The sequence below is a fragment of the Notamacropus eugenii genome, chromosome 4 (assembly GCF_028372415.1).
Source record: "Notamacropus eugenii isolate mMacEug1 chromosome 4, mMacEug1.pri_v2, whole genome shotgun sequence".
NCBI lineage: Eukaryota > Metazoa > Chordata > Mammalia > Diprotodontia > Macropodidae > Notamacropus > Notamacropus eugenii.
In genome coordinates, this window is record NC_092875.1 from 6,405,263 (window position 1) to 6,433,029 (window position 27,767).

Genomic DNA, 27,767 nt, shown 5'->3' on the forward strand with positions numbered 1-27,767 from the left:
GACTCCATCGCACGCTCCCGTGCTCGATCCCGCTCTCGCGGTGCTTGGCTCGGGAGCTCTCTGGGAGCTGCCTGTGTCGAGTAGCTCGCTCTTTCCGAGCCTGAGGCGCTGCCGCTCGGTTGGTGAGTCCTGGGAGCGGGGCCGGGCCGCCGCGATGGGTGGCGCTGCTGTTACCGCTGCCGCGGAGCCGTGACCGGGGAGGGGAGGGGAGCAGGGCCGGGGCCGGGCCTGGGTCAGGCGCTGAGGGGCGGCCAGGCCCGGCGCCCTCCCCTCCCCCACGGGCCCGATCCCAGTGCGCTTGCGCGGCGCGGCGCGGCGCCGGAGGGGGGGCAGGGAGGAGATGGGGCCTCCTTTCCCTCCCCTTCTCCCCTTTCTCTTCCCTCTCATGCGCCTCCCCCGCCCCTGCGTGACCTCAGCTCGTCTTAGATCTTACACTTCACTATGAACTTTAACCTACACGCACATTTCAGCCGAGACAGCCCTCTTCCCCCATCAGAGCCCCGCCCCCCCCCCGGGTTTTCGGGGCTTAGGATGTGCAAGCTTGGGGGGCCGCCCAGGCCCGACGACCCTGGATGGGAGCCAGCGGAGGAGCCACGCCGTGAGAGGCTGGGCCGCGGGTGCGCCCCCCCCCCGGGGGCCCCCTGCCCCCTGGGGTGTAGTTGTGTCAGGGATCACCCCTCCCCGCCCCCCAGTAATGAGCGGGGCCCTTGGCAGGCGTAAACAAACACTCGCTTTTACGGAGGAGACCCCCGGAAAGGGGGAAGAGCCCGGCGCTGACCCTGCTTCCTCCTACTTAAAATGGGGTACCCGCTCTTAGGCGCGTGCTCGCCATCCCGTAGACCGGAAAATGACAGACAAACGTCAGTTGCCGTCTGAAAGGAGGACCTTCCTAACCCTCTGCATTGGGAGTTGGGAAGGCGGGAGTTCCCACCCACCTCCAGGCCTTCATGAGCTGCGCACGGCACTGCGGTCTGCCTCAGTTTCCCCACGTGTAAAATAGGGAACAGCCCCCAGAGGTTGCCCTGAGATGGGAGGTCATGCTGTGAGGGGGAGGGGGCGGTTATGCAGGTCCTGGTTGAATCAGGATTCTAGCTGGCAGAGACCCCAGACAGAGCAGCCCCTGCCTCATCTCACAGTTCCGAAGACCTGGGAGTGAATACGTGTACATTGTGATCTCCACCTTCCTCATGTGCCTTCATCAGACCCCAAGGGTCATTTCCAGCTTAGAGTCCGTGTCCTTCCCACGAACTGGAGGCCCAGAGAGGGGCAGTGACTTAACTTGCCCAAACTTCCCCGGGGAGAGAGTAAGTAACCTCAGCCTCTTCCCTTTGGATTCGAAATCTGATGCTTCTTCCACCTCATGGTCTGGTGTTCAAGTCACTGAGCTAGCAAATTGCGGTGAGGGACAACTGGTCTAGTTGGAGAAACTCACTTCAGTGAAGCAGACCTTGTGCTGCACCTCTTGTGGACAGAATAAATTGAGAGGGAGGAACAAGATTTAGTCAAGTGTTGGCCCTGCTCTCCTGTAGATAATCATCTAATTTGGGGATAAAACATAGCTATCTAAAATACACACATAGTGTAAATACATTAGAGAATTAAAAAACAATTCTGTGAGGTGAGAGAGAGAAATTATCCGCCAGGACAGCTTCATGGAAGAGGTGCTCTTTGATTTGCGTTTTAAAGCTAGGTAGGAATTCAGTGGGCAAAAGAGGGCTGACATTCTGGGCCTAGGGGACAAAACACCTTGGGGACAGAGGACAGTTGTGAATTTTGACTGGAGCAGAATGAAATGAAGAGTCATAACCGAGATAAGGCTGAAAAGGTAAGGTTATGTGATTTTGGAGGTTCTTTTCCAGAATAGCTGATGTTTGTAAAGTACTTTTAGGTTTGCAAAATGTTCTGCGTACAGAGTGTCCTGAGAATTGAGGTAATGGAATGTGGTTGTTGCTGAACGATCCAGTTGCCAAGGAAGGAATGTAGGGAGAACTGAGCCTGCAAGAGAGCTTTGTGGCACCCGCTGGGTAAGGGTGGAAAAGATGGTATAAATTAGGGAGTAAAGAGGCAGGGACCAGAGGTAGGGAGACACTTGTGAGCCCAGGGAAAGCAGGTGTATTGCACGATGGGATGGTCTTCATCCTTGTTGGACACTGAAAGAGGTCGAGGATGTTTCAAACGACAGAAGTGGTGAGGAAGAGGTAATTTGAGCCAGAATTTTTAGTAAAAAAGGACACACCAAAGTTGTATTTGAGTAGGTTGCTAGGGATTGAAGAGAGGAGGTGGTAATGAAGGGGGGTGACATTGAGTATGTACGGATTTTTCAACACATTTGTTTGTGAAAGAGTATTGAATGTGCTTTTTTTGGATTGCAATCTGAATATGTCTATAGAAAATAGCCAGAAACCAGTGGAAAGGGAGAGGTTGAAGATTCATGAGGGGAATGATTCTTGTGTCAGAGCAGGTAGGGTAAAGATAGAGAGATTAATTTAAGTAAGGACTAGAGAGACCATTGTCAGAGGAGGTAGAGAAGAGAGAATGGGGGTGATGATCAGAAATTTTCAGGCATAGAGGATGAGAATTGAAGGATCTCATGTTGAATTACCTCAATCTGATGTGAAAGTAGGCTGAATTCTGTGGGAGTATACCACAAATAGAACTACCGCTACTACTACTACTACTACTAGCAGTAGCAGCTAGGTGTTGTAGTAGATAGAGCCTTGGGCCTGGAGCCTGGAAGACCTGAGTTCAAATGTGTAAACATGCAATAGGCTTAAGTGACTTGTCCATGGTCACACAGCTAGTAACTATCTGAAGGCAGATTTTAAATAGATCTCCCTGACTCCCAGCACTCTATCTACTAGGACACCTTGTTGGAAACAGTAGGGGGAATATACAAAGTGTTTGGCCTTGATGTAAGGAAAAGCTTGCTGTTATTAGACCTCTGCAGAAATGGAATGGGCCTCTTCCCCCCAGGTAGTGTCTCCTCATTGGATGTTTTCAAAGGGAGAACTAGATGGATATTTCATGGAATATTGTAGAGGAGACTCTTGTTCAAGTATCATCAGGTCTAGTTCCTGTCAGTTTTGGAGATGTGACCTGCTGGGTGTTTTTGTTTGTTTGTTGTTGTTTTTTAATTAATAAGGCGAGAGCGGTTACTGTTATGGCCTTGAAAAGAAAGGTTTTACACCCCATCTCCTGACAGAAAGGTACAGAAAGAGACGTACATTTTTGGACATGGATAATGTGGGCATTGTTTCTTTTGGCTGAACGTTGCAGCCATGTATCGAGGGCTTTGCTTTTTGGATTTTAAAAAAAAAAATCAATATTGTTTTTCTCCAGTTACATGTAAGAAAAATTGACATTTGTTTTTAAAAAACCTTTTGCGTTCCAGATTCTCTTCCTACCTTTCTCCTATTCCCCTTCATTGAGAAGGCAAGCAATTTGATATAGATTATACGTAGGCAGTCATGCAAAACGTACCTCCATATTAGTCATGTTGTGAAGGAAAACACAGACAAAAACCCCAAGGAAAGGAAAGTAAAAGACAATTAGGCTTCCATCTGTATTCAGACTCCATCACTTCTTTCTCAGGAGATGGATAGCATCTTTCATAAATCCTTCAGAATTGTCTTGGATTGCTGCATTGCTTATAATAGTCAAGTCCTTCACAACTGATCATCATGCACTTTTGCTGCTAACTGTGTATGGTGTTCTCCTGGTTCTGCTCATTTCACTTTGCATCATTTCATGTAAGTCTTGCCAGGTTTTTCTGAGAGCATCCTGCTTGTCATTTAATAGTATTTCATCACAATCATACGCAACAACTTAATTCAAACAGTTTTCCATTTTTTTAACCCTACAAGAAGAGCTGCTATAAATCGTTTTGTACATTTTAAAAAAATCTCTGAGATACAGACCTTTTAGTGGTATTGCTGGGTTAACGGGTATGCATGGTTTTATAGCCCTTTGGGCATAGTCCAAATTGCTCTTCAGAATGATTGAATCAGTATACAAGCATCAGTTTTCCTACATCCCATCCATCATTTGTCGTTTTCCTTTTCTGTCACATTAGCCAACCTGATAGACGTGGGGTGGTAAGACTTGTTAGAGTTTGAATTTCTGTAATCATTGGTGATGTAGAACATTTTTTCATATGACTATAGACAGCTTTGATTATTGCATCTGGAAACTGCCTGTTCATGTCCTTTGACCATTTATCAATTGAGGAATGGCTCTTATTTCTATGAATTTGACATTATTCTCTATATATTTGAGAAGTGAGGCCTTCATCAGAAAAACTTACTGTAAGTTTTTTTTCAGTTATGATTGCTAACTGTGTATTTGCCTGCATCCTATTTTCTCTGTTTATCCTACTGTCTCTCTCTGTTCACCCCTGCTTCTGACTTTTACCTGTCCCAGGCTGCCCTCCTTTGTATCAACCCCCTCTCCTCTGCTTATCCCCTTCCCCTCCTACTTTCCTGTAGGGTAAGAAGGATTTCTATAACCATCTTAGTGTGTATGTTATTCCCTCTTTGACCCAATTCACATGAGAGTAAGCTTCATGTGCTCCCTGCCATTTCCCTTATAATCCCCTCTATGTAAAAGATAATTTACTCTATTCTCCCTCTCCTTTTCTCATTATCCCAGCACATTCCTTTCTCACCCATTAATTTAATTTAAATTTTTTTTTTTTTAGATAATCATCCCATCATATTCAAGTTACACCCATGCCCTCTGTGTATGTGTACTCCTTCTGGTTGTCCTAATACAGAGAAAGTTTTTAGGAGTTACAAGTGTCATTTTTCCAGGTAGGATGGTAAAAAATTTAACCTTATTATATCCATTATGATTTCTCTTTCCTGTTTACCTTTTTATGCTTCTCTTAGTGTTGTATTTGAAAGTCAGATTTTCTGTTCTGCTCTAGTCTTTTCATCAGGAATGCTTGAAAGTCCTCTATTTCCTTTAATATCTATTCCCCCTCCACTCCCCGAAGGATTATACTCAGTTTTGCTGGGTATTTTTGGTTATTTGCTGATTTTTGGTTGTAAGCCAAATTCTTTTGCCCTCCAGAATATCGTATTCCAAGTCCTCTGATCCTTTAATGTAGAAACTGCTAAATCTTGTGTTATCCTGACTCTGGCTCCTCTATATTTGAATTGTTTCTTTCTGGCTGCTTGCAATATTTTCTCCTTGATCTGGGAGTTCTGGAATTTGCCTATCATATTCCTGGAAGTTTCCATTTTGGGATCTCTTTCAGAAGGAGTTAGTGGATTCTTTGAATGTCTGTTTTACTAGTTTTAGAATGTCAAGGAACTTTTCCTTGATAATTAATTGAAAGATGTCTAGCTTCCTTTTTTGATCAGGATTTTTTTCTGCTGATGACTCGTTTTGCAGCCTATTCTTGACTTTTAACTCTGCTAAAGTGAGGCCACTGTCTCAAACTTCAGGGGTTTTGTGCCACTGTTTTCAGAGATAATTTTGGGGACCTGTAAGTTTTGGGTTCTTCCAAGGTGGAATGATCTAAGAAGGGTGTTTACTTTTCTCCTGGCCTGTCTTCTGATCTGTGAGCTATCACAAGCACTCTTTTCCACTCTGCACCTGTTACCAGGGTCCCAGTTTCTCTCCTGTGGCAAACTGTAGTGTGTTAGAGATACAAAGAAAGATGAAAGAAAACAGTACCTTTCTTCAGAGAACTCCCAGTCTGATAGGATAGTCAGCTTGCCAGCAACTGTCTTCAAACAAGATACACACAGGATAAATTGGGGATATTCTCAGAGGAAAGGCACTAAGTAGTATTAAGGTGAATTGGAAATTCTTCTTGTAGAAGATGGGGTTTTATCTGAGACCTGAAGGAAACTCAGAAGCAGCCTAAGTCCCTACTATGTGCTAAATATTAGGAATTCAACCAGGGAAGACACTAGCATTAACTGTGTTAGGAAACTTCTTTCACAGTTTTAAGGAGATGGAATACAAAGGGCCAGGTAGAAAGGTGAGAAGTGGAACTTCTTTCTATGAGACTTGAACAACTTCCTTTATGTCCAGGCTAAAACTCTGCCTTCTACAGGAAGCCTTTCCTCTGTTGAATGTTTCCAGTTTATTCTGTATAGAGTTTGTAAGAAATTCTTTGTATGTTGTTTCCCTTCTTAAGATTGTAAGCTCCTTGAGAACAGAAACTGACTTTTACCTTTCTTTGTGTCCTCCAAACTTGACATAGCATCCAACACATTGCTTAATAAATGTTTATTGGCTAACTGTGGAAGAGAAAGATAGAGAAGTAGAAAGGAGGGGAGGGGAGGGACCTTCCCACATAACCTTAATAGGGAAAATATGATATCCACTATTCAAGGGATGACTGATGGAAGTGGAGGGAATAGAATTATACCTGAAGTCAGAAAACCTAAATAAGGGAACTCTTCCTGTCACTTAGCTCCTGGTGCTGGGCCCATCTCTTGGGCAACACTTTGAAAGTATTTTTATCCTTGGGTCTGGCTTTAGATGGGTGGAGAGAATATCCACAGTGGAAGCTAAAACCTTGACTCTTGGGGTAATGCTCCTTTGATGTGGTGGTGGTGGAAGAAGAGAAGGAGGAGGAGATGCTAAAACAGCATTTAGAAAGGGTTGATTTTTACTGCATTTCATTCTCAGTAAAGCCAGACCTAATTTATCTTGGAATAATTGAGACATATAAAGAAATCTAGACTAGATTATGCAACTAATTCCAGTGTACCTCAGTTTGGTTATTTTTTTGCTTGCTGTAATGGTAAGGGAATTTGAAGATCTTCCCTGTCCCTTAATAGGCCTATGTTGATCTGCTTTGAGTTCTGGCCCAGCCCACAGCCTGAGTCACATGGAACTGATATTAGGTGGAGCAGGAAGAGAGAATGAGGTGGAGCTGAGAGAGAGAGAGAGAGAGAGAGAGAGAGAGAGAGAGCAGCTAGCAGGAGTGAGAGAGGGAGTGATTGCCTAAGGGAGCTTGTTTGTGGGGAGATCTGACAGAGGGAAAGCTTGGGGGTGGCAGTGCCCCCTGCATCGATAATGTGTGTAGATTTCTTTATTACTGTGATGGATATGGCTTTCTGGTATCTGAATAAATATTTTAGTTTCCTCTTTGAGGAAGAGAGTTTATATTTTGTGAATTTACCTGGGAAATATGCATGCATATCCATAGCTGGTGCTGTGGGTATTGATTGGTGTTACACTTTCCAACTTTCACTTTCTATGCTCCTATTTATTCAGTGAATTTTGTTTCAAGGTGAGATGGGTTTGTTAAAAATTCTGTTCTATCTTATTATGGTGTGGAGGCAGCCTTGGAGATTTTGTTTATTTATTTATAAAGTAGTAGCAGTGAAATGTAAAATTTGGTAGGTCATATCAAGCTGGAAAGTTTTCGAGTTCTTTTCCTACTAAGGTTACCTCCTGAGGCAGCTTGGTGGTGAAGTGGATAGAGTGCTAGGTCTGGAGTCACAAAGACCTCAGTTCAAATATGGTGTCTGACACTTGCTAGCTTTCCAAGCCAGTTATTTAACCTCATTCTGCCCCAGTTTTCTCAACTGTGAAATGGGGATTATAATAGAGCTTAACTTGAAGGGTTATTATGAAGATCAGATGAGATAATATTTGTAAAATTCTTAGCCCAGTACCTGGTACGTAGTAAGCACTAAAGAAATGCTTGTTTCCTTCCTTCCTCTTACTTTACTCTTTCTTGCAAATACTTATGTATGAAGATGCTTTTCTTCTGTTAGAATGAATATAAACTCCTTGAGTAACTGCTTAAAGAATTTTTGTTGATTGCCAATGGTTTCTTGTTGCTTGCAGAATCAAATAGAAAATGCTCTGTTCAAGGCCCTGTGTCAACTAGCACCCTCCTATCTTTCTAGTCTTATACCTTACTCTCTACCATGTATCTTTCAGTCTAGTGGCACTGGCCTCCTGGCCATATCTGGGCTGTGGGCATTTTTTCTGGCCATTCCCTATGCTTGGAATGTTCTACTTCCTCTCTGCCCTGACCATTGACCTGGCTTCCTTTAAGACCCAGTTAGTACAGTGGATAAAGCACTGGGTCTGGAGTCATGTAAGACTTATATTCATGAGTTCAAATCTGACCTCAGACACTTACTAGCAGGGTGACCCTGGGCAAGTCACTTAACCCTGTTTGCTTCAGTTTCCTCTTCTGTAAAATGAGCTGGAAATGGCAAACTTCTCCAGTATCATTGCCAGGAAACCCAAGTGGGGTCAAGAATCCAGCATGGCTGAAATGACTGAATAGCAAACAACAAAATCCCACCTTCTGTAGGAACCCTTTCCCAACTCCTCTTAATTCTAGTGCCTTTCCTTTGTTAATGATTTCCTACTTATCATGTATAAAGCTTGTTTGTGTATATTTGTTTTCATGTTGTCTCACCCTTTAGATGTTGAGGACAGGGACTGTCTTTTTTCTCTTTTTGCATCCCCAGCTCTTAGCCTGGAACTTAATCAGTGTTTAGTGCTTGCTTGTTCGATTGTTGAGGAAGGGCCTCAGCATTAAACTTTGTCTGTTTTTTGAGTGTCAGCCTAATTTAGAGATTCTCATAACTTTTGTAGACTGTCTGCTAAGATGGAGGGGGATTTGAAAAGGTAGAAGCTCCCTGGAAATCTAAGGTCTTTGCATTCTTAAAGAAACAAGAGGCAGAGGCAACATTCTTTCCTTTCTCATCCTCCATGACAAAAGAATTGTAACTAAGACTTATTTGAAGGTTTTAGGGAGCCATGTTACTGTTTGAGTAACCAAATCTCAATTTCTTCAAATTGATATCAGGTCCCAAAGATGTTGTATAAATGGCTTCATCCATTTCACCTTTAAATCCCTTCTGATTCTAGTTTTCTTCCAAGAAGCTCCAGAAATTGTTTCATTAGCACCCACTCCCCTCTCCCTGGCCTGGGCCTCACCTTGAAACTTAATACCTCCCTTTGCCTTCTCCCTGCAGGTAGAATATGACCTTTCTTTTGAGAATTTACTAGTAGAAAGAAGTTGATGATTTGGACAGTGATATCATTGGTGTAGGAGTTACTCTTTGTACTAGTACCTTTTTCCAATTTTTTAATAGTTTTATCAAGTGCCTACTATGTGCTTTTTTAGTCAAACATATGTATTTACATTTAGAGTTGAAGGTTTAGGTTTAGGGTTACATATGCTTGCCTAAAAGATTATTCTATGGAGAATTCACACAGACCAAGCATTCATGTGGAGGCAGGAGCAGTGATATGAGGACACTTTCAAGGTCTCTCTGAAGAATTTTGGAATTGATTGTGTGACATGGGAGACACTGGCACAGGACTGCTCAGCTTGGCGTGCCCACATCAGAAAGGTGCTGTGCTCTATGAGCAAAGTAGAATTAAGTAACTCAAAAGAAACTTGAGATGTGCAGATTTAGAGACTCCACCTCAAATGTCCACATGGACTATTTGTGCTGGCTGTAGAATAATATTCTTAGTTCACATTGGTCTGATCAGCTACAGTTGCACACACTATAACTTGACCCCAATACAGTAGTGTCACTTTGGTCCTCTTCAAGAATAACAACTCTGTGCTGTTGGTTGATGCTCCTTGTACAGCAGAGGAAATGAAGCTAATTGACTTGCAGGGGTCACACAGCTAGGAAGTGTCTCAGGCTGGATTTAAACTCTGGCCTTCATAACTCTTGGCCTGTTATGCCACCTAACTTCAGTGTCTTCTATTTATTGATGTATTTGCCGTATTAGAAAATAAAATGGATATAATTTAAAAATATTTATTCATTTAAAATAATGAACTCATATGCCAACATGTAATGTTTTAATGAAAATAATAATTTTTTCAATTCAATGAGAAGAGTGGCATTGTTTTACATATTTTATAAATCTCTTTAATATCTGAGTTAATGAAAGCTAGATTCTTTTATCAGTTTCTGCATGGGTTGAGTTGAAGAATATAAAGAGAATCTGACCTCATTCAAACATGTTGTTGGAAAAGGCAGGAGTATTTTATTAGCTGTCTTATATCTTAGTATTATTTTTAAGATGGACTCCTAAGGTCTAAGGACCACATTTTGTAAACCCCTGCTCTATACCACATTCTTTACCTCTTAATCTCTCCTTTTGTAACTGGGGTGTTAGAATAACAAAATTAGGCTTAAAATTTACAAATTACAGAGGTAGGGACTCCTGGTCCCCCATGCCAATTCCAGATAGTTAAGTTCTTTATTAGTTTCTACTTCTTGATTGGCTCTGCCATTGAATTTCTGTGTGGGCTGGATGTTAGATCAGTTCAAGTGGATTTCATTTAGAAACATTTTTGTGTGTCTAGAAATATCTAGGTTCTTCAATAATATGTTGTTCTAGGGAATAGAAGCTCCCTGCATGCTATGTTCTTATATGACCTTCCTCACTCCAGGGAAATTATTCATCTTTGACCCCTTGGCTGCATCACCATCTAGCCTCCCCAGATTTCTCCCCTTGAACCTCAGGTCCCAGTAACTTTTCCTGGAGATTAATTATTCAGTGTGAGCTCTATGAGCTGTGTCCTGGAATTTGTACTGTTAGGCAGTGGGTATGCTACAACAGTATGTCATTTTTAGGGAGATTTCTATACTCTGTTCTTGGAAATGTGCTCCTGTACTCACCTCTTTTCAGTGAAGTTGCCTTCTTTACCTGTGGCACTTGATTTCAAGACCTTTTTTTTTAGAGGCTAAGAAGCTAGACCTGGAGGAGTCTCCATCTAGACTGAGTTTTTGCTCTGATCTGACCCTCTGTCTTTGCTGTGTCTCCCTTGGCTCCCAAGTTACTGATGCTGGGGAATCTGTCACTATTTCTTCTACCACCCCTCCTTGACCAGCTGCTGTTTTTCAACTTTCCCAGCTTTCTAGCTTGCTTTTTCTATCTCACATGCCACCTCCTGCTCTCACAGAATGCCTTACTAGAGGTCTAGGCTTGTAGTTAGAACAATTCTTGAGCATATCCTAGAACATCCTCCTTAATGGGAGACTGTGGGATAGGATACTTCTCAACAAAGTGCCCCAAAGAAAGAGACGGACTTTCTGAACCCGGGGATAGTGGTGCCTGGCGGCTGTGCTCTTCAGAATCCCCTCAAACTGCCCTTTGCTACTTCTTCCTCTTTCAGTAATTGAAACCTACTTTTTTGTGTGTGAGCACCAGAATTCAAGAAAACTTGTCTTATGAAATTTTGGTTTTCTCTTTTTCTTCATTTTATTTGTAACTTCTCAAAGGATGGCAGGCAGCTGCAAAGTTAAAAATACCATAAAATAGGCCAGTGGAGTGTAAAAACCAGAGAGAGTATTCAGAAATGCACACCATAGAAGGTAAAAAAAAAAAAAATAGCGGTTGCCAGGTCTTCCAGTCAGCTAATGACTAACGGACACTGAATTTGCTTGTGAGTTTCTTGGCAACCCTTTGGATCATGTAGTAGTCATTGGCCGATCTAACAAAAGAACCTGCAAAAGCAATTGTAAAGACTTTTTTATTTTTTCATGAACAAAACTCAAGATACACAAAGGCTGTTTGGATGACTCTGGTCTTTAGCTTCTGTGAGAACTGAGTGCAGAATATTAAATAGTCCCCCAGTAAACAAGAAGTGTTTACTCTTCCCTTTGGGGTTAAAGGTATGTTAGGTAGGGAGTTAATGGTTTCCAGGGTACCCTTCCTGCAGTGTCCCTTGGGAACTCGAGTGACACCAGAGAAGTCTGAGAGTGTTTTTGTGGGAGCTAGCAGTTCGGGGGGCTTGTTCATGCTGTGCCCATTTAAACAAAGTGGGATCCTGCCCAAGTCACTGCTTTGAGAGTTTTCTGTTTCTTCCTCTTTTAACTCAGATGATCAGACTAGGTGGTCACAAAGACCAGGTTCTGGATTGGTTCATGTATCTGGGAAAGTGGCTGAGACAAGTTTCCCTTATTTTGCCGTCTGTTATTCTAGTTTAATACAGGCCAGATGGTGCCATAAATAGAGGGCTGGACTTAGAATCACAAAGACTTGGGTTGGAGTCTTGATTCAGACACTTATTGACTCTTTGACCCTGGACAAGACACTTAACTCCTTTACCTCGCTTTCCCCATCTGTAAAATGGGGATAATAATAGTACCTGCCTTCTAAGTTTATAGTTAAGATCAAATAAAATAGCATATATGTGTAAAGAACTATGTAAATGCTATTATTATTATATATGATTTGAACTTGGAAAGTCTAGAAGAGGGAATACCTAGTATATCCATTAGACTCTTGTTCTGTAGTACTAGATGTTTTAAGCCAGCTTTTGGCAAAATACTGATTCTGTTTGTTGAAAGTGCCAGTTTTAAGGGTTATCCTTTTATCAAGAACCATTTGTTGAGCACCAAGCACTTTTTAGGAAGCCCAGGGCATACGGAGACAAAAATGAGTTCCTGCTCTCAAGGAGTTTAAATAGAAAGATTTGTTTACATATGTAAGTATTTAGAGTATTTACAAAGTATGTACAAGGTGATTTTGGAAAGCCTCCTGTAGAGGGTGGCCTTTAGAATCTTAAAAAGAACAAAGGATTCCAAAAGGTAGACTTGAAGAGGGAGTTTATTCCAGGTATAGGACCGAGGTGGTACAAAGGCATAGAGATGGGAAATTGTAGTGCCAATGCAGTATTCACAGTGCCTACGGCAGCCATGAATATGTCTTTGCAATTCTGAATTGCTGAAATTCAACAGATTCCATGTGGAAAAGAGAACCAAAACATTTATTCAGACTCCAAAAAGCCAAGTCCATCATAGCAGCAAAGAAATCTATACAAAATAACAATGCAGAGGACACTACCCTCCCCAAGTCTTCCCTCTGTTGGGCTTCCCACCGACCAGCTTCCTTAAACAAATCTCAAACAGGCTCCCTTAAACAAAATCACAAATAAGCTGTCCTACTCAAGCTAGTTGCTGCCTGCTCTTTCCCAGCTCTGACTGCTCTGATCAGTTTTCTCGCAGCTTTGCCCCACCCTTCCTGCTCCATCTATTCAACATACTCCTCCCACCATAGGCTCCATGTGACTCAGACTTCCATGTGACCCAGGCAGGTCACATGGACCTATTAATGGATGGGAAAAATCTTCCCATTTAAATTACCATTACATTCTTTAAATTAGCATTGGATAAATGGAGTGCCATATTAAAAGTCCAGTTTGACTAGACCATAGAATGATTGAAAGTGACTAATATATAATAAGGCTGGGTAGGTAGCTTCAGGTGGCAGCTGGTGACACAATGGGTAGAATGCTGGGCTTGGAGTCAGGAAGAACTGAGTTCAAATCCAGCCTCAGACACTTACTACCTATGTGATCCTGGGCAAGTCAGTTAATCTTTCCCTCAGTGTCCTCAACTTTAAAATGGAGGTATTAAAACCACCTGTCTCAAAGCATTGTTTTGAGGATCAGCTGAGAACATTGTATAAAACTCTTAGCACAGTGTCTCGCACATAGTAGATGTTATATAAATTCTTATTTCCCTCACCTTTTCCCTCCCCCTCCTCCCTTTCAGCACGAGTTGTGCAGGGCTTTAAATACCAAACAGAAGTTTTGGATTTTGATGTAGAGCTAGTCTGTTGTCACTGGAATATTAGGGACATGACACGACCAATGCTTTTAGGAAGGTTACTTTCATACTTGTTGGGATGATGGACTGTGGTAAACCTTGAGGAAGGAAAACCATTTAGCCAACTGGTAAAATAGTTGTCCAAGAGAAGAGGCAATGAGATCCTGAGCTGGGGTAGGAGTTATTGTAGAGATAGAGGTAGAAATGACAAGGTTTTGGCAGCTGATTGGGATGTGTGAGGCCAGCAAGGATGAGGAGTTAAGGTGCATTGGATAGAAATTGAGAAGTTCAGAAGGGAAAGAGGTTTTGTGGAAAGATAATAAAAAACTGGATATGAGCACATACAACCTATTTTCCTTAGAAAAGAATGATTCTTCTTAAACCCCATATGGCTATATACCAGAGGTGCTTTGTCATAGTCTGCCAGTAACAACCTTAGCCTGAAATCATTGTGGGCACAGGTGTTCCCCAGGATCAATTTTGCCCTGGAGGAACAACCTCAGTTTGACTCCAGTGGATTTCCCATTGAAAATAAAACTCTTCTGAAGGGTCTACCTTAATGAAATTGATATAAAGTTAATCTCCAAATAGAAGATGGAATTGACTGTCTTGGTAAGTTTGTTTGAAATTGATCATTTTCAGCTTGGACAATACCCAAGAGATGCCCCAACTGACCATTTGGTGCAATTGTGTATCAGCAAGCACCCCAACATACACAGAGGCAACTGCTATGACAGGTTCTTAGATCTGCATTCATGAAAGGGAAGCAACTTTCAAGGGGTTAACAATCACTTTAGTCAAGCATATGTATCATTCCTTTAACCAAGCATATATATCATTCACCTAATTCAGGAGAGTCAGCATCCTGAACTTCAAAGAAAATACAGATAAATCAAAGATCAACAGATATGGCTTCCTCTGCCTGAGTTCAACAGAGAGGTCCAACTATCTGACCGTACTCACCAGAGAGGGAAGCACCAACATCTGGGTTTTCAAAGCCAGGGGCTCCTTTAGCAGCTTCTCAGAGTCCTCATCTGGCCAAATAAACACTTCGAGTCAGTAAGCCACAAAGTAAAACCACAACTCAGAGTATTTATACCTTTTTTAGAGCCAGAGGGCATCACAACCCTTGAGAATTGGTGCCTCATTAACAAAAGGCATGTGTCTTCCCACAGATCTTCCCTAATCAAACTCCCCTTATTGGGTAGGCCCATTAATTGGTGAGGATGATCTTTAATCACATTAACATAATTAAAAATACAAATACATATACCATTGCTAGTTAAAGAAACTCTTGTTTCTGCACTTTACTCCTTGTAAAGACTCTTGATTGATAAAGGCAAGATTCAGTCAGAGGCACTTGATTATACTAAAACAAAAACAGCAAAAGCTCCTATTTTGCTTGCCATCACAAATTGTTAGACTTTGGTGTAACTGTACTTGTATGGCTAATTACTCTTAGAAGTTTATATTGCTTAAAACCTTGACCAGTGAGAGAAAAATAAAGCCATGTCATCCAGAAAGAGAAGGATGTTTGTCTTCCTGTCCTTGCAGAAGGACATGGCTTAGAATCATATATCTTCCAGTCAAGCATTTTATTAATCACTTACGGTGTTCCAGATAAAAAGAAAGAAGGAAAAGAACATTTTCTGTCTTAAGGAACTTCACATTTTAAAGGGGAAGGTAACATGTCAACAACTACATAATAATAAAATTAATAATAATAACATTGTTATTACATAATAATATGTGTAGTTCAAATGGAAGATGATCACAGATGGATGACAGTAGTAATGGAGTGGGGAAAACCTCTTGTAAAGGTGAGATTTAAGCAAGTCTTAAAGCAGAAAATAGAGGTGAAGAGGGGAAACATTCCAAGCATGAAGGAACTTTGTTAACTTGCTTAATTTCTTCAGGTGTAAAATCAGTGATGATGTATATAGATTTGAATATTTGGATATTAGTGAACTGAACCACAAATTAAATTTAAAATTCTTTATAACACTCGGTGGTAATATATCAAATTTGGTTACATTTAGGCCTATAGAATGTAAGCTCTTTCAGGGAAAGAACAGTTTTGATTTTGCCTTTTTGTCTCCAGTACTTAACCTAGTGCCTGGCCTCTGGAAAGCACTTCATACATGTTGAATTGAATTGAACTCGAATTATGGAATTGACAGATAAATGTGAAAACTGAGCTGTAGCATCAGTCAGGAGGAATCAGTTAATATAACAATTTCAGATATTCTTGAACTTGAAGGTATCACTTTTACCTTTGAATTGAGAAAATAACCAAATTTAAGGACGTCATTTGCTGCTAAATAAAAGCAGACATCACCTTTAAACTTATGATCTTTGGAGGAGTAAACACCTTCCATTGTTACTAAATAGTACAGATAAATGAATGGTTATATCCCTTAATAATTTGCATCTGCTCTTCTGCAGTGAGTCATCACATATACCCATAATTCAAGGTGAAAAATGCTATGCACATCCAAAGAAAGAACTGAGGAGTCTGAATGCAGATCGAAGCACACTATTTTCACTTTCTTTATACAGGAACATAGGGGAGAAAGGGATAAGTGGGGTGGGGGTATGAAAGAAGGGAGGGCAAATAGGAGGAGGGAATAATTAGAAGTAAACACTTTAGGGGAGGGACAAGGTACTTGTAGTGTGTGAGTGTGTGTGTGTGTGTGTGTGTGTGTGTGTGTGTGTGTGTGTGTGTAATCCCTCCAACTACCCAAATACTGAGAAAAGTTTCAAAAGTTACAAATATTATCTTTCCATGTAGGAATGTAAACAGTTCAGCTTTAGTAAGTCCCTTATGATTTCTCTTTCCTGTTTACCTTTTCATGCTTCTCTTGATTCTTGTGTTTAAAAAAGTCAGATTTTCTATTCAGCTCTGGTCTTTTCATCAAGCATGCTTCAAAGTCCTCTATTTCATTGAATGACTATTTTTACCCCTGAAGTATGATACTCAGTTTTACTGGGTAGGTGATTCTTGGTTTTAATCCTAGCTCCTTTGACTCCAGGAATATCATATTCCAAGTCCTTTGATTCCTTAATGTAGAAGCTGCTAGATCTTGTGTTATTCTGATTGTATTTACACAGTACTGGAATTATTTCTTTCTGGCTGCTTGCAGTATTTTCTACTTGATTTGGGAGCTCTGGAATTTGACAATATTCCTAGGAGTTTTCCTTTTGGGATCGCTTTCAGAAGGTGATTGGTGTATTCTTTCAATATTTATTTTACCTCTGGTTCTAGAATATCAGGACAGTTTTCCTTGATAATTTCATGAAAGATAGTGTCTAGGCTCTTTTTTTGATCATGGCTTTCAGGTAAGTCCTATAATTTTTAAATTGTCTCTCCTGGATCTTTTTTCCAGGTCAGTTATTTTTCCAGTGAGATATTTCAGATTGTCTTCTATTTTTTAATTCTTTTGGTTTTGCTTTGTAATTGGTTTCTCATAAAGTCATTAGCTTCCATCTGCTCCATTCTAATTTTTAAAGAACTATTTTCTTCAGTGAACTTTTGAACTTCTTTTTCTGTTTGATTAATTCTGCTTTTTAAAGCATTCTTCTCCTCATTGGCTTTTTTGACCTCTTTTTCCATTTGGGTTAGTCAATTTTTAAAGGTGTTATTTTCTTCAGCATGTTTTTGGGTCTTCTTTAGCAGACTGTTGACTTGTTTTTTATGATTTTCTTGCATTGCTGTCATTTCTGTTCCCAATTTTTCATCCACCTCTCTTACTTGATTTTCAAAATCCTTTTTGAGCTCTTCCATGGCCTGTGATCATTGCATATTTATTTTGGAGGTTTTGGATGCAGAAGCCTTGACTTTTATGTCTTCCTCTGATGGTTTGCATTGTTCTTCCTCATCTGAAAGGATGGAAGAAAATACCTGTTCACCAAGAAAGTAACCTTCTGTAGTATTAATTTTTTCCCCTTTTGGGGGCATTTTCCCAGCCATTTACTTGACTTTTGTGTCCTTTATCAAGTGGAGGGTATACTATAGGGACCTGTAAGTTCTCAGTTCCTTCAGGATGGCACAATCAAGGGAGAGGAGCTTCCTTCTCTTGCACTCTGGTCTGGGAGCAATCACAAGCTTTTCTGCCCAGGAACTGCAAGTAGAATTCCCTCTCCAGAGCCTCTGCCAGCTCCACCATGCCAGTGCTTCTCCTCACCTTAGGACTGCCACTCAGAGCTGAGACCTAGATCAGCAGCTTGATTCTCCCAAGGTATTTAGCCTGAGGGCTCCAAAAATGGATGGTGCAGCTGCCTGGGGTGAAGGCCAGACTGAGTTATCTTCTCATCCAGGTGAAAGAGCTTTCTCACTGGCGTTTGAAGATGTCTTTGGCGTTTGTGGTTTGAGGAATCTGGGAACCACAGCTGCTTTCCAGAATTCTGCCCTCTGAGGCCTGCTCCAGACCTGTCCCTGCCAAGCCTCATGGCCAAGGCTGGGCCTCACTCTGCTCTATACCTAGTGCAATAGACCTTGCTTATAGGCCTTCCAGGCTGCCTTGAGCAGCCTGGAAATCTCTTTCACTCTGTCATTTTGTTGCTTCTGCTGTCCTAGAATGTGTTTAGAATCATTTTTTACAGGTACTTTATCCCCATAATTTATTACAGCCAGGATCCAAAAAGATGGTTGAACTGAATTTAATAAAAAGGCAACTAGAGGCAACTAGGTGGCACAGTGGATAGAGCATTAGACCTAAGGTCATGAAGACCTGAGTTCAAATCCTTTCTCAAATGCTAACTAGCTGTTTAATCCTAGAACAAGTCACTTAAATGTCTCCCTTGGTTTCCCCATCTGTAAAATGGGGATATTAATAGCATGTGCCTATCAGAGTTGTTGTGAAGATCATATAAGGTAATATTGGTAAAAGGCTTTGCAAACCTTTAAGGGTACATTATTGATGTTATTGATTTTATTGGTTATCTAGGAGTTGTTTGCTGGAAGAAATGATGAATTAGAAGGTGAAGAAATGGGAGGGGAGCTTGCAGATTTTTTATTAGCAACTTATTAAAATGCTCTCTATTTGAGGTGAGGAGGATTTGATCCCAGACTATTAATTGTAGTCTCTTCACATTGATATTTCCCTTTACTCTCATTCTTTTTCTTCAGCTGAGTCTGCAGTAACCTTTACTATCCTTCCTCACTAATGAATTGATTTGTGTTCAACCTTTTTTCCCATCTTATCCCCAGACTGCAAAGTGTCATAGGCATTAGCTTTCATTTACTTATTCCTTTCAAATAACAGCAGTTCATATTACATATTGGAAAGCCCTTTTCATTACTCTAGGACATAAGTTTACTATTGTAGGTTTTAGAAATAAATTACTACTTAATTTGTATCACTATTAAATATTTCAGATATTTTTACCTTTACCTGTCATTTGCCTAACTGCCAGAATTTTCCAGAATTTGTGGTTCAGTTCACTAACATGACAGTTGTTCATTCCAGACATCTGGAAGAGAGCTTTTCAGAAACCTGATGTTTAAGAAAGCCCTTTCTTGAATGTGGAGAAGATTCAGAATTTGTTAGCCCTATTGTTCTTCTCTCATTGTTTTGTCAGCCCTTAGGTGTGCATCCATGACAAATAAGGAAAATTTAGAAACCTGGAATCTTAATCATGTCAGAAAAGTGAATGCCAGTTCAGCCCAACCCTTCAGACTTCTCTGGATCATTCTTTTTTATTATTTTTTTAATCATCAAAATTCCACCCTCCCTTTCTTTCCTCCCCCTTATCCTCAGAGAATGAAAGAAAAACAAATTTCTTATTACAGACATAGTTAAGTAAAACAAATTTCTGCATTAACTGTGTCTAAAATAAAAATCTACATAAATATATGTATACACACATACATTGTGTGTATGTGTCAATCTACACTCATAAGCCTCTTCTCCATCAGGAAATGGGCAGTATATTTCATGTGCTAATCAGAGCTCTTAAGTCTCTTAAAGCTGCTTGTTTCTACAATATTTTTGTCACTGTTCAAACTCTTGTGCTTTTGTTCACTTTACATCAGTTCTTGGAAGGTGCCTAGGTTTCTCCAAAATCACCCTATCCTGTATTTATAGCACAGTAATATTCCATTACATTCAAAAAACCACAACCTGTTCAGCACTTCTCTTTTGCTTTCTCGTCTGAGATTCTGACCCAAGTTATTCTCCAGGTTTCAGACTGGGCTAGAAACTGGAAGTGAGACCATGGTCTTCTCTGGGGGTAGGGGAGATGCAAGGTCTAAGCCACACTACTCTTTCTTGCATGTGAATTTGCTCCTTGCCCAGTACACAGCATAGAATGCCTTACCAAACCACCTTATCCCTGTGTGTAGATCCTTTCCTCTGTTCACTCTAATCCAAGGCTGAGTAGTGGGAGACAAATCTTCTAGATAGCACCTGTTTCCATACCTTGTGGGGCCCCAGTATGGCTCTTAGACTTTTTGCCCTGGTCTTGAACTGATATGTTACCAGCAGCCATGCTCTTGGCCACACTTTGTCCGTAGTGTGCTGTTTCCTTGTGCTGACCTGAGTTTGAAAAATGACTCATTTTTTCTTGGATCTTCTCAGGATTTTGTCTGGTGCATTTTTTTGGTATGTTTGGATGAGTTTGGGGGGGGGGAGGGAAAGTCGCTGTACTTCTTGCTACTCTGCCATCTTGGCTTTGCCTGATCATTTGCTCGGTATCATTCTTAGATGTTTTTTTTCTAGCTGTAGCATAAATATTTCTGGCTGAAAATGGATTTATTCTTTTGTGTGTAGGTAACATAGTGAAAAGACCATTGGGATAAAAGACTAGAGAATAAGGTCATATGGAAAAGAGCTTTGGATTTTAGAGTCAGTAGAAGTTGTTTTGAATCTCAAATTGGAGGCTTTTTATTTATTAATAGCATAACTTTGGACAAGTTGCCCACTCAGAACCTCCCTCATTTGCAAAATAACTGGACTACTGTCTTCATGCAGTCATGAGTCTCAGTTAGGTACTTAATAAGATGAAATGACTGATAATTTACATTTGTCACATTTTAAGGTCTGTAAAGCACTTTCCTTACAACAGCCCTGCAAATGTAAGAATTTATTATTTGTCTTCATACTTTCCTTTGAAGTTAGAAAGTAGTTAATGTTTTTTTGTTTCATTTTTTTTTTTTTAATGAAAAGGTGAATTGCGTATATAGTACAAGGAACAGAGGATGCTTAGATTTCTTTCTTTCAGATTAGGAGACTAGGCCAGAAACCAAATTACTATGAGATGTTGATATTTCTTCTGTTTTTCATATTGGCAGATCAGACCTGTAAAGAAGTCTACTCCAAAGCTAGGCTCCTATGGAAGAATCATCCCAGGAAAAACTCCCAACTGATGATCCTTGTGACTCTAAATTGAGTGAAACCTGGGAATATGAAGGCAGGTTAGAAGAGGAGGAGAGTGATGAGGAGAAAACCCAGCATGTAAAAATCATCCAAAGGAAAGCTCCTAGGAAATTGAGAAGCCATGAATATAATAAATATGGTCGACTTTTTGGTGTAGGACCAATTCTTTTTCCGCAACAGAAAGTACCCATAGGAAAGAATCTTCCCAAATATGACACACACAAAAAGAGCTTCAGACTGTATTCAGACCTAAGAAAATACAATAAAATTTCCTCAAAGAAGATATTTTCTAAGTATAATGAAAGTGGGAAATCCTTTAGTTATCATTCAGACCTAATTGAATATCATAGGCTACATACTGGGAAAAAACCTTATGACTGTGGGAAGGCCACGTTATGGAGAACACAGCTTATCCAACAACAAAGAATCCCTACGGTAGAGAAGCCTTATGCATGTATGGAATGTGGGAAGGCCTTCTGCAAGAGGACACAGCTTACTCAGCATTTCAGAATACATACTGGAGAGAAACCTTATGGATGTAGTGAATGTGGGAAGACTTTCCGACAGAGTGCACATCTTACTCGCCATCAAAGAATTCATACCGGCGAGAAACCCTATGCGTGTAATCTATGTGGGAAGGCCTTCAACCACAGCTCTTCCCTTGCTTCCCATCAGAGAATTCATACTGGAGAGAAACCTTATGGATGTGATCAATGTGGGAAAGCTTTCAACCACAGTTCTTCCCTTGCATCTCATCAGAGAATTCATACAGGAGAGAAACCTTATGAGTGTAATGAATGTGGGAAAGCTTTTCGCCAGAGCACGGAACTTACTAGACATCAAAAAATTCATACTGGAGAAAAACATGAATGCACTGAATGTGGGAAGGCTTTCCACCAGAGTTCACACCTTACTCGACATCTGAGAATTCATACTGGAGAGAAACCATACAAGTGTAATGAATGTGGGAAGACCTTCAATTATAGTTCATCCCTTGCTTCTCATCATAGAACTCATACTGGAGAAAAACCTTATGGATGTATTGAATGTGGAAAAGCCTTTGGTAAAAGGACACAGCTTATTCAACATTGGAGAATTCATACTGGAGAGAAACCTTATGACTGTAATGAATGTGGAAAGGCCTTCCGCCAGAGCTCACAGCTTACTCGACATCAGAAAATTCATACAGGAGAAAAACCTTTTGAATGTGATGAATGTGGGAGAGCCTTCCGCCAGAGATCACAGCTTACTTACCATCAGAGAATTCATACTGGAGAAAAACCTTATGAATGTAATGAATGTGGTAAGGCCTTCTGTCAGAGCACTGAACTCACTCAGCATCATAGAATTCATACTAGTGAGAAACCTTTTGAATGTCACGAATGTGGTATGGCCTTTCGCCTGAGTACTGGGCTTACTCGCCATCAAAAAATTCATACTGGAGAGAAACCTTATGAATGCAGTGAATGTGGGAAGGCCTTCTGTCAGAGAGCAGAACTTACTGTACATCATAGAATTCATACAGGAGAGAAACCTTATGTATGTAATGAATGTGGGATGGCCTTTCGACAGAGCTCACAACTGACTCCACATCTCAGAATCCATACAGGAGAGAAACCTTATAAATGTAATGAATGTGGAAAGGCCTTCAATCGCAACTCATCCCTTGTTTCCCATCACAGAATTCATACTGGAGAGAAACCTTATGAATGTAATAAATGTGGGAAGGCCTTCCGCCGGAGTACAGGACTTACTCGACATCAGCGACTTCACATTGCAGATAAATCTTATGAATGTAATGATTAAGGGAAGGTTTTCCTCCAAAACAAACATCTTAACATCAGTTCATTAGTGAAGTGAAAAGTCTTATAAATGTTTTGATCCTTTAAAAAAAATTGTAATACTACATTTTGACGTAAGACATCTCCCAGCAAACATCCTCTAGGAAGTTTTCTGCTTTTGTTAACAGAAAGAATGAATGTTTTGTTTACCTCTGACAGTATGATAGCAACATTGATCATTGTATTTGACTAGAATTTTGTTGTAGTCATTGTGTATTTTGTGTTTTGGCTCTACTTTCATTACTTTGCAGTACTTCGTATAAGTCTTTTCCTGTGGTTCTCTGAATTTTTTATCTTTCTTTACTGCACATTTATTTGTAATTACATTCATATACCATAATTTAAATTATTTCTCTGATTGTTGAGCACATACTTTGTTTCCAGACACATAATGATGCTATGAATATTGTTTGAACAGCTGGGTCGTTTTGTTGTTAATGCCCTATTTGGGATACAGACCCTGGAGTAGAATCTCAGGGTTAGAGGGTACGAGCAGTTTTGTAACTTTTCCTTCATAATTTCATTTTTCTATTCATGTGTCATTGAACCATTTTATAGCTTGAGAAGTGAAATAATCTTATTTCCCAAATGCTTTCGAACTATATGTTTCCTACATTTTGAGATCAAAGTGATTCATCAGGGTTATTTTAATTTTTCTGATTGTTAGTGATGTGGAATATTTTCCAGGTGAATTTTATTAAATGATATCTTCTTTTGAAAACTGTTCCTATTCTTTGACCATTTGCCTATTTCGGAGTAACTCCTGATTTCAGATTTGTATTCCTTTTTGTTTTTAGATGCAATACTTTTATCAGAGATGTTTAAAGAGAATATTTTTTTCTCCCAGTATGTATCTTCTGATTCTAGATGCATTGAGTTTATTTGTACAGAGGTGTTTGTGGGTTTTTTTGTCTTTTTTATTTGATTGAAAATATCTGTTTTGTGTTTTATAATCTATCCCATAAGTGGTTACAAATGTTTGCCATTATTCTTAGTTATGAAAGAGAATCTTCTGTTTTCTTCTTGGTTTTGTTTTGCTTTTTGTTGTTATTTTTTTATGGTGTGATTTTTTATATTATTAGTTGAGCCATTTGGAATATAGTGTGTGGTATATGCTGTAAGATGGTTATCTAGACCTACTTTCTGCTAGACTTTATAGTTTTTCCAGTAGCTCTTATTAAATAAAGAGTCCCTACTGCTGTAGTTTGTGTTCTTGAGTTTATCAAATACTAGACTGCTTCTGTGTAATTTCTTTTCTAGACTTTGCTTGTCTGGTCTGTTCTATTGATATGCTTTTAAATATTTTACTCAGTGCCAGTTAATTTTGGTAATTATTATTATTAGAGTTTGAGATCTGCTATCAACAAGTACCCTTCTAACTACCACTTTTCCCCCCATTATTTCCTTTAATATATGAGCTTTACACAAATTGTTTTAAAAAGGTTTTTCTCTCCACTATGAACTGATGTTGATATGAGGGTTTACTTAGAGAACTCTAAAGAAGCAATAAGAAAGTTGAAACAGATAGCTTCAGTAAAGTAGCAGGATATAAAAGAAATGCACAAAATTATACTTTTTTGTATAATACTAAACAAAATTACAGGAGAAAAATTCCATTTAAAATAACAAAATGCAGTAACTATATGGAAATTAGCCTACAAATAAACATACAGGACTTGCATAAACAAAAATTTTACAGAAATATTTGGAAGAAAAATTCACTGTTAATGAGTAGGCTGTGCCTATAGATAAATTATATTTAACTGTATATCAACATACATACCAAAGGAATATTTTATAGATTTAGACAATATAAAATTAGTGTCAAGGCATACAACATCCAGAACATCTAAAGAAATTTTAATAGTATCTTTAAATTTGTGAGGTTAGATAATGTTTAGTAAAATTTAATGACAGTAGCACTAAAATTGAACTGTGGCCATTGATTTCTAATGCTATTATCTTTAAGGAACTGACTGCACTGTGGACTGAAGTGTGAATTATTCTGAGCTTTGTGGTCTATTTTCTAAAATCTGGATGCACATTGAATTATGCATGGATCTTTTTGGAACCTGTATAACATGGTCTCATGTTAATGAACAGTTAGAGGATCCCCCTTTTGATTTAATAGTTTTGATTTTTTTTGACCTGATAGCTGCCTATTCCCTGTTGCATCATATTACATTGTTTTACTTTTGTAGTTTTTACCATTGATATTTGATTTGGAATATGTTATCATTGTGTGGTATATTATAGTATTGTGATAGAAAGAGGTATTGATTTAGGGACATAGGACCTGGGTTTAAATCCCAGTTTTGGCCACTGACAATCTCTGACTTTGAACAAGTCATTATCTCTTCAGGCCTCAGGTTCCTCTGTAAAATGAGGGCATGTACTATGTCCTTCAAGGTCCCTTCCAGTTCTAAGTCTGTGATCCAGTGAAGGAGAAGTGGGACTGGAAGTTTAGGAGGAGCAGAAAAGAATTGGAGCTTTGGCGATTTAATAAAAATTCAGTAGATTGAAAGAATACATCATCTGCTAAGTACTGGATACTCTGCTGTAGCTATAAGCCAATTAGACAACTAGCTAAAATTGATGTAAAGATATAGTAGTTCGTCTGCATGATTGTAGGTAGTTTGATATGTCTTTGATGCATGTAGATTATGGCATACCTGACGTTTATAGCACTTTGGAAAACATGCTACATATGTATCATTTGATCCTCACAACCCTGATTCATGCTGTTATCTCCATTTTATAGATGTGAAAACCAAGGCTCAAATAGGTTGAGTGACTCATCTAGTATCATAGGCTAGTAGTATCTGAGGCAGAATTTAAACCTTCTTGACTACAAGTACAGCACCATTCACTACACTGTGCTGGTACCTCTTAACTCATTGGGAGAATTGCATCTTTTTTCCTATGGTAGTTTTGATCTCGGGGATTACACATTGGTGCTAAAAAATATTATTGATATGATAAATCAGCAACTCACCAACAAATGAACTGTATTAGTAGATTACTTTAGTAAAGAATCGAGGCATTTAGGGTTACTAACCCTTGATTCTAAGAGAAATTTGGAAGTAAATGCTAATAGTTCTGAGCGCTGTATCTAAATATTGATTCTGTCCCTGGTGGGTGGATGAGAACAAAAGGAAAGGTTGGAGAAATTAACCTGCGAAGGCTGCAATTAGATTTTTCTGAAGATTCCACTGTTCTCCCTCCCTTGAGAGGACAGTTCCCAACCTGGTTGACCACAGACTTTACTGTTATATTCCTTGGACACCATGAAAATCTGTCACATGAATTGCCTGGATCAAAAGACGATTAAAAGAAATTAGACCCATAAAAAGCAAGCTCAATCTAATTCCCGGATGAAAATTTAGCAGAATACAACACATTGTCGATATGAGAATGTTTTTTTCTCCCTCCATGGGACATTCTGATTCTGAGAAAGCTATGTAGCTGCTCTCTAATGACCTTTTGTGATAAAGTCTTCTGTAGAGGTGAAAAAAAAGTTTGCAAAGCTAGACTGATGTTTGAAGAAACCTGCTAAAACAAGGTAGTCCAACCTTGGGAATCCACAATGGCAGCAGTGGAGAGAGGTGAGGTGGGAAGTGGACTTATAACAACATCAAAATCCCATTTTTCCTTTTTCTTTTGCCCCCATGTACACCTTCCTTTATAGATCTTGTATTCTTAGCCTGTCAGTAGAACCCAATCTCTGTCAGAATTAGGTGTTAAAGGCGTAGTTGTGATAGTGGTGCTGCCTCTGGTAACCTGAACTATAATTTGAGGTCCTGATCAGGCTTTTGGGCGGGGGGGGAGGGTCATTGCCTACTTTTTTTGTTGTTGCTTGTGACTATGGTAACTCAGGGTCACCTATTCATGCATCCTTAATGACTATTATATGTTATACTTGAGGGACAAATGTGTATTATCAAGGAGACTCAGAAAGGCAAGATGCTGTTGTTGTTACCTTCTATGTGATAGACATTCTATTCACACTTCTGTTTTCATGCTTAAATTTGTTTTCCAAGAATCTGCTTATTAGCTTCCGGCTTTCCCGCCAGATTGGGAAGGCATGGGCCATTTCGTCTTCAACTACCCTTCTTTTTTTGCAGGTGCTCAGTGCAAGGCTAGCTAGAAAGAATAGGAACTTGAAACTGATTAAACTCAAGGCCCTAGGTTCAGTTGTATTCCTTCACTCTTTGGGAAATATTTATATCAGCACTTGGCTAATCCCTTAACTTCTTTTGGGGTATGTGCTTGACTGGAGGGGCTCTAAGTCATTTCTTGTTTGGTAGTTAGTGTTCTAGTTGGTTTTATCATTGGGGCTCATTGTGCCTCAATAATTGGGGCTCTGAAGTCTGGGGTGATGCATACCTGTTTGGACTGTTAGTCCAAGTCAACCTGCCATGACCTTCACTCAGCTGATGGGACTGCTAACAGACAACCTGTTCCTGTTTATGCCTTTAATAAACCTTACTTGGTTCCATAACAGTGTCTTTTGTGTAGTCACTTTCTATATCTCTTAATTTGAGCCAGATCACTGATCTTGTCCCATCAGGCTCACACAACCTAGAATCATGTTTCCACTTCTGGTACATATTGATAGATGTGGAACACTGGGGTAAATTGCTGAGTCCACTCAAGACTTGCACTGACTCAGTTTTCTGGTGTATGAAACAGAGATAATGACTATAATTCCTGCCTCACAGTGTTGTTAGCTATTACTAGTATGTAAAACATTTTTATCAGTCTAAAGATATTCCATAAATGGCACCTAGTAGTGGCTATGCTCATTCAGCCAGGTGGCACAATGGATAGAGCACTGGACTTGGAATCAGGGAGACACATCCATGAGTTCAAATACAGCCTCAGATACCTACTAGCTGTGTGACCCAGGCAGGTCACTTAACCCTGTTTACCTCAGTTTCCTCATCTGTAAAATGTGCTGGAAAAGGAATGGCAAGCTG

The 27,767-nt window shown here is 39.9% G+C and overlaps 1 protein-coding gene across 2 annotated transcripts; it reads left to right on the forward strand.

Annotated features, from left to right (window-relative positions):
* LOC140502820 (uncharacterized) lies at positions 1 to 27,289 on the forward strand. Of its 2 annotated transcripts, XM_072606836.1 has the most exons (3): positions 1 to 122; positions 4,697 to 4,808; positions 20,863 to 27,289. In XM_072606836.1, the coding sequence occupies exon 3, from the start codon at positions 20,903 to 20,905 to the stop codon at positions 22,751 to 22,753; it is 1,851 nt and encodes a 616-aa protein (XP_072462937.1). In that variant the 5' UTR covers positions 1 to 122; positions 4,697 to 4,808; positions 20,863 to 20,902; the 3' UTR covers positions 22,754 to 27,289. The 2 variants fall into 2 exon arrangements, with proteins under 2 accessions (XP_072462937.1, XP_072462938.1); XM_072606837.1 differs by lacking the exon at positions 4,697 to 4,808 and having other exon boundaries at positions 36 to 122.
* The last annotated feature ends 478 nt before the right edge of the window (positions 27,290 to 27,767 follow it).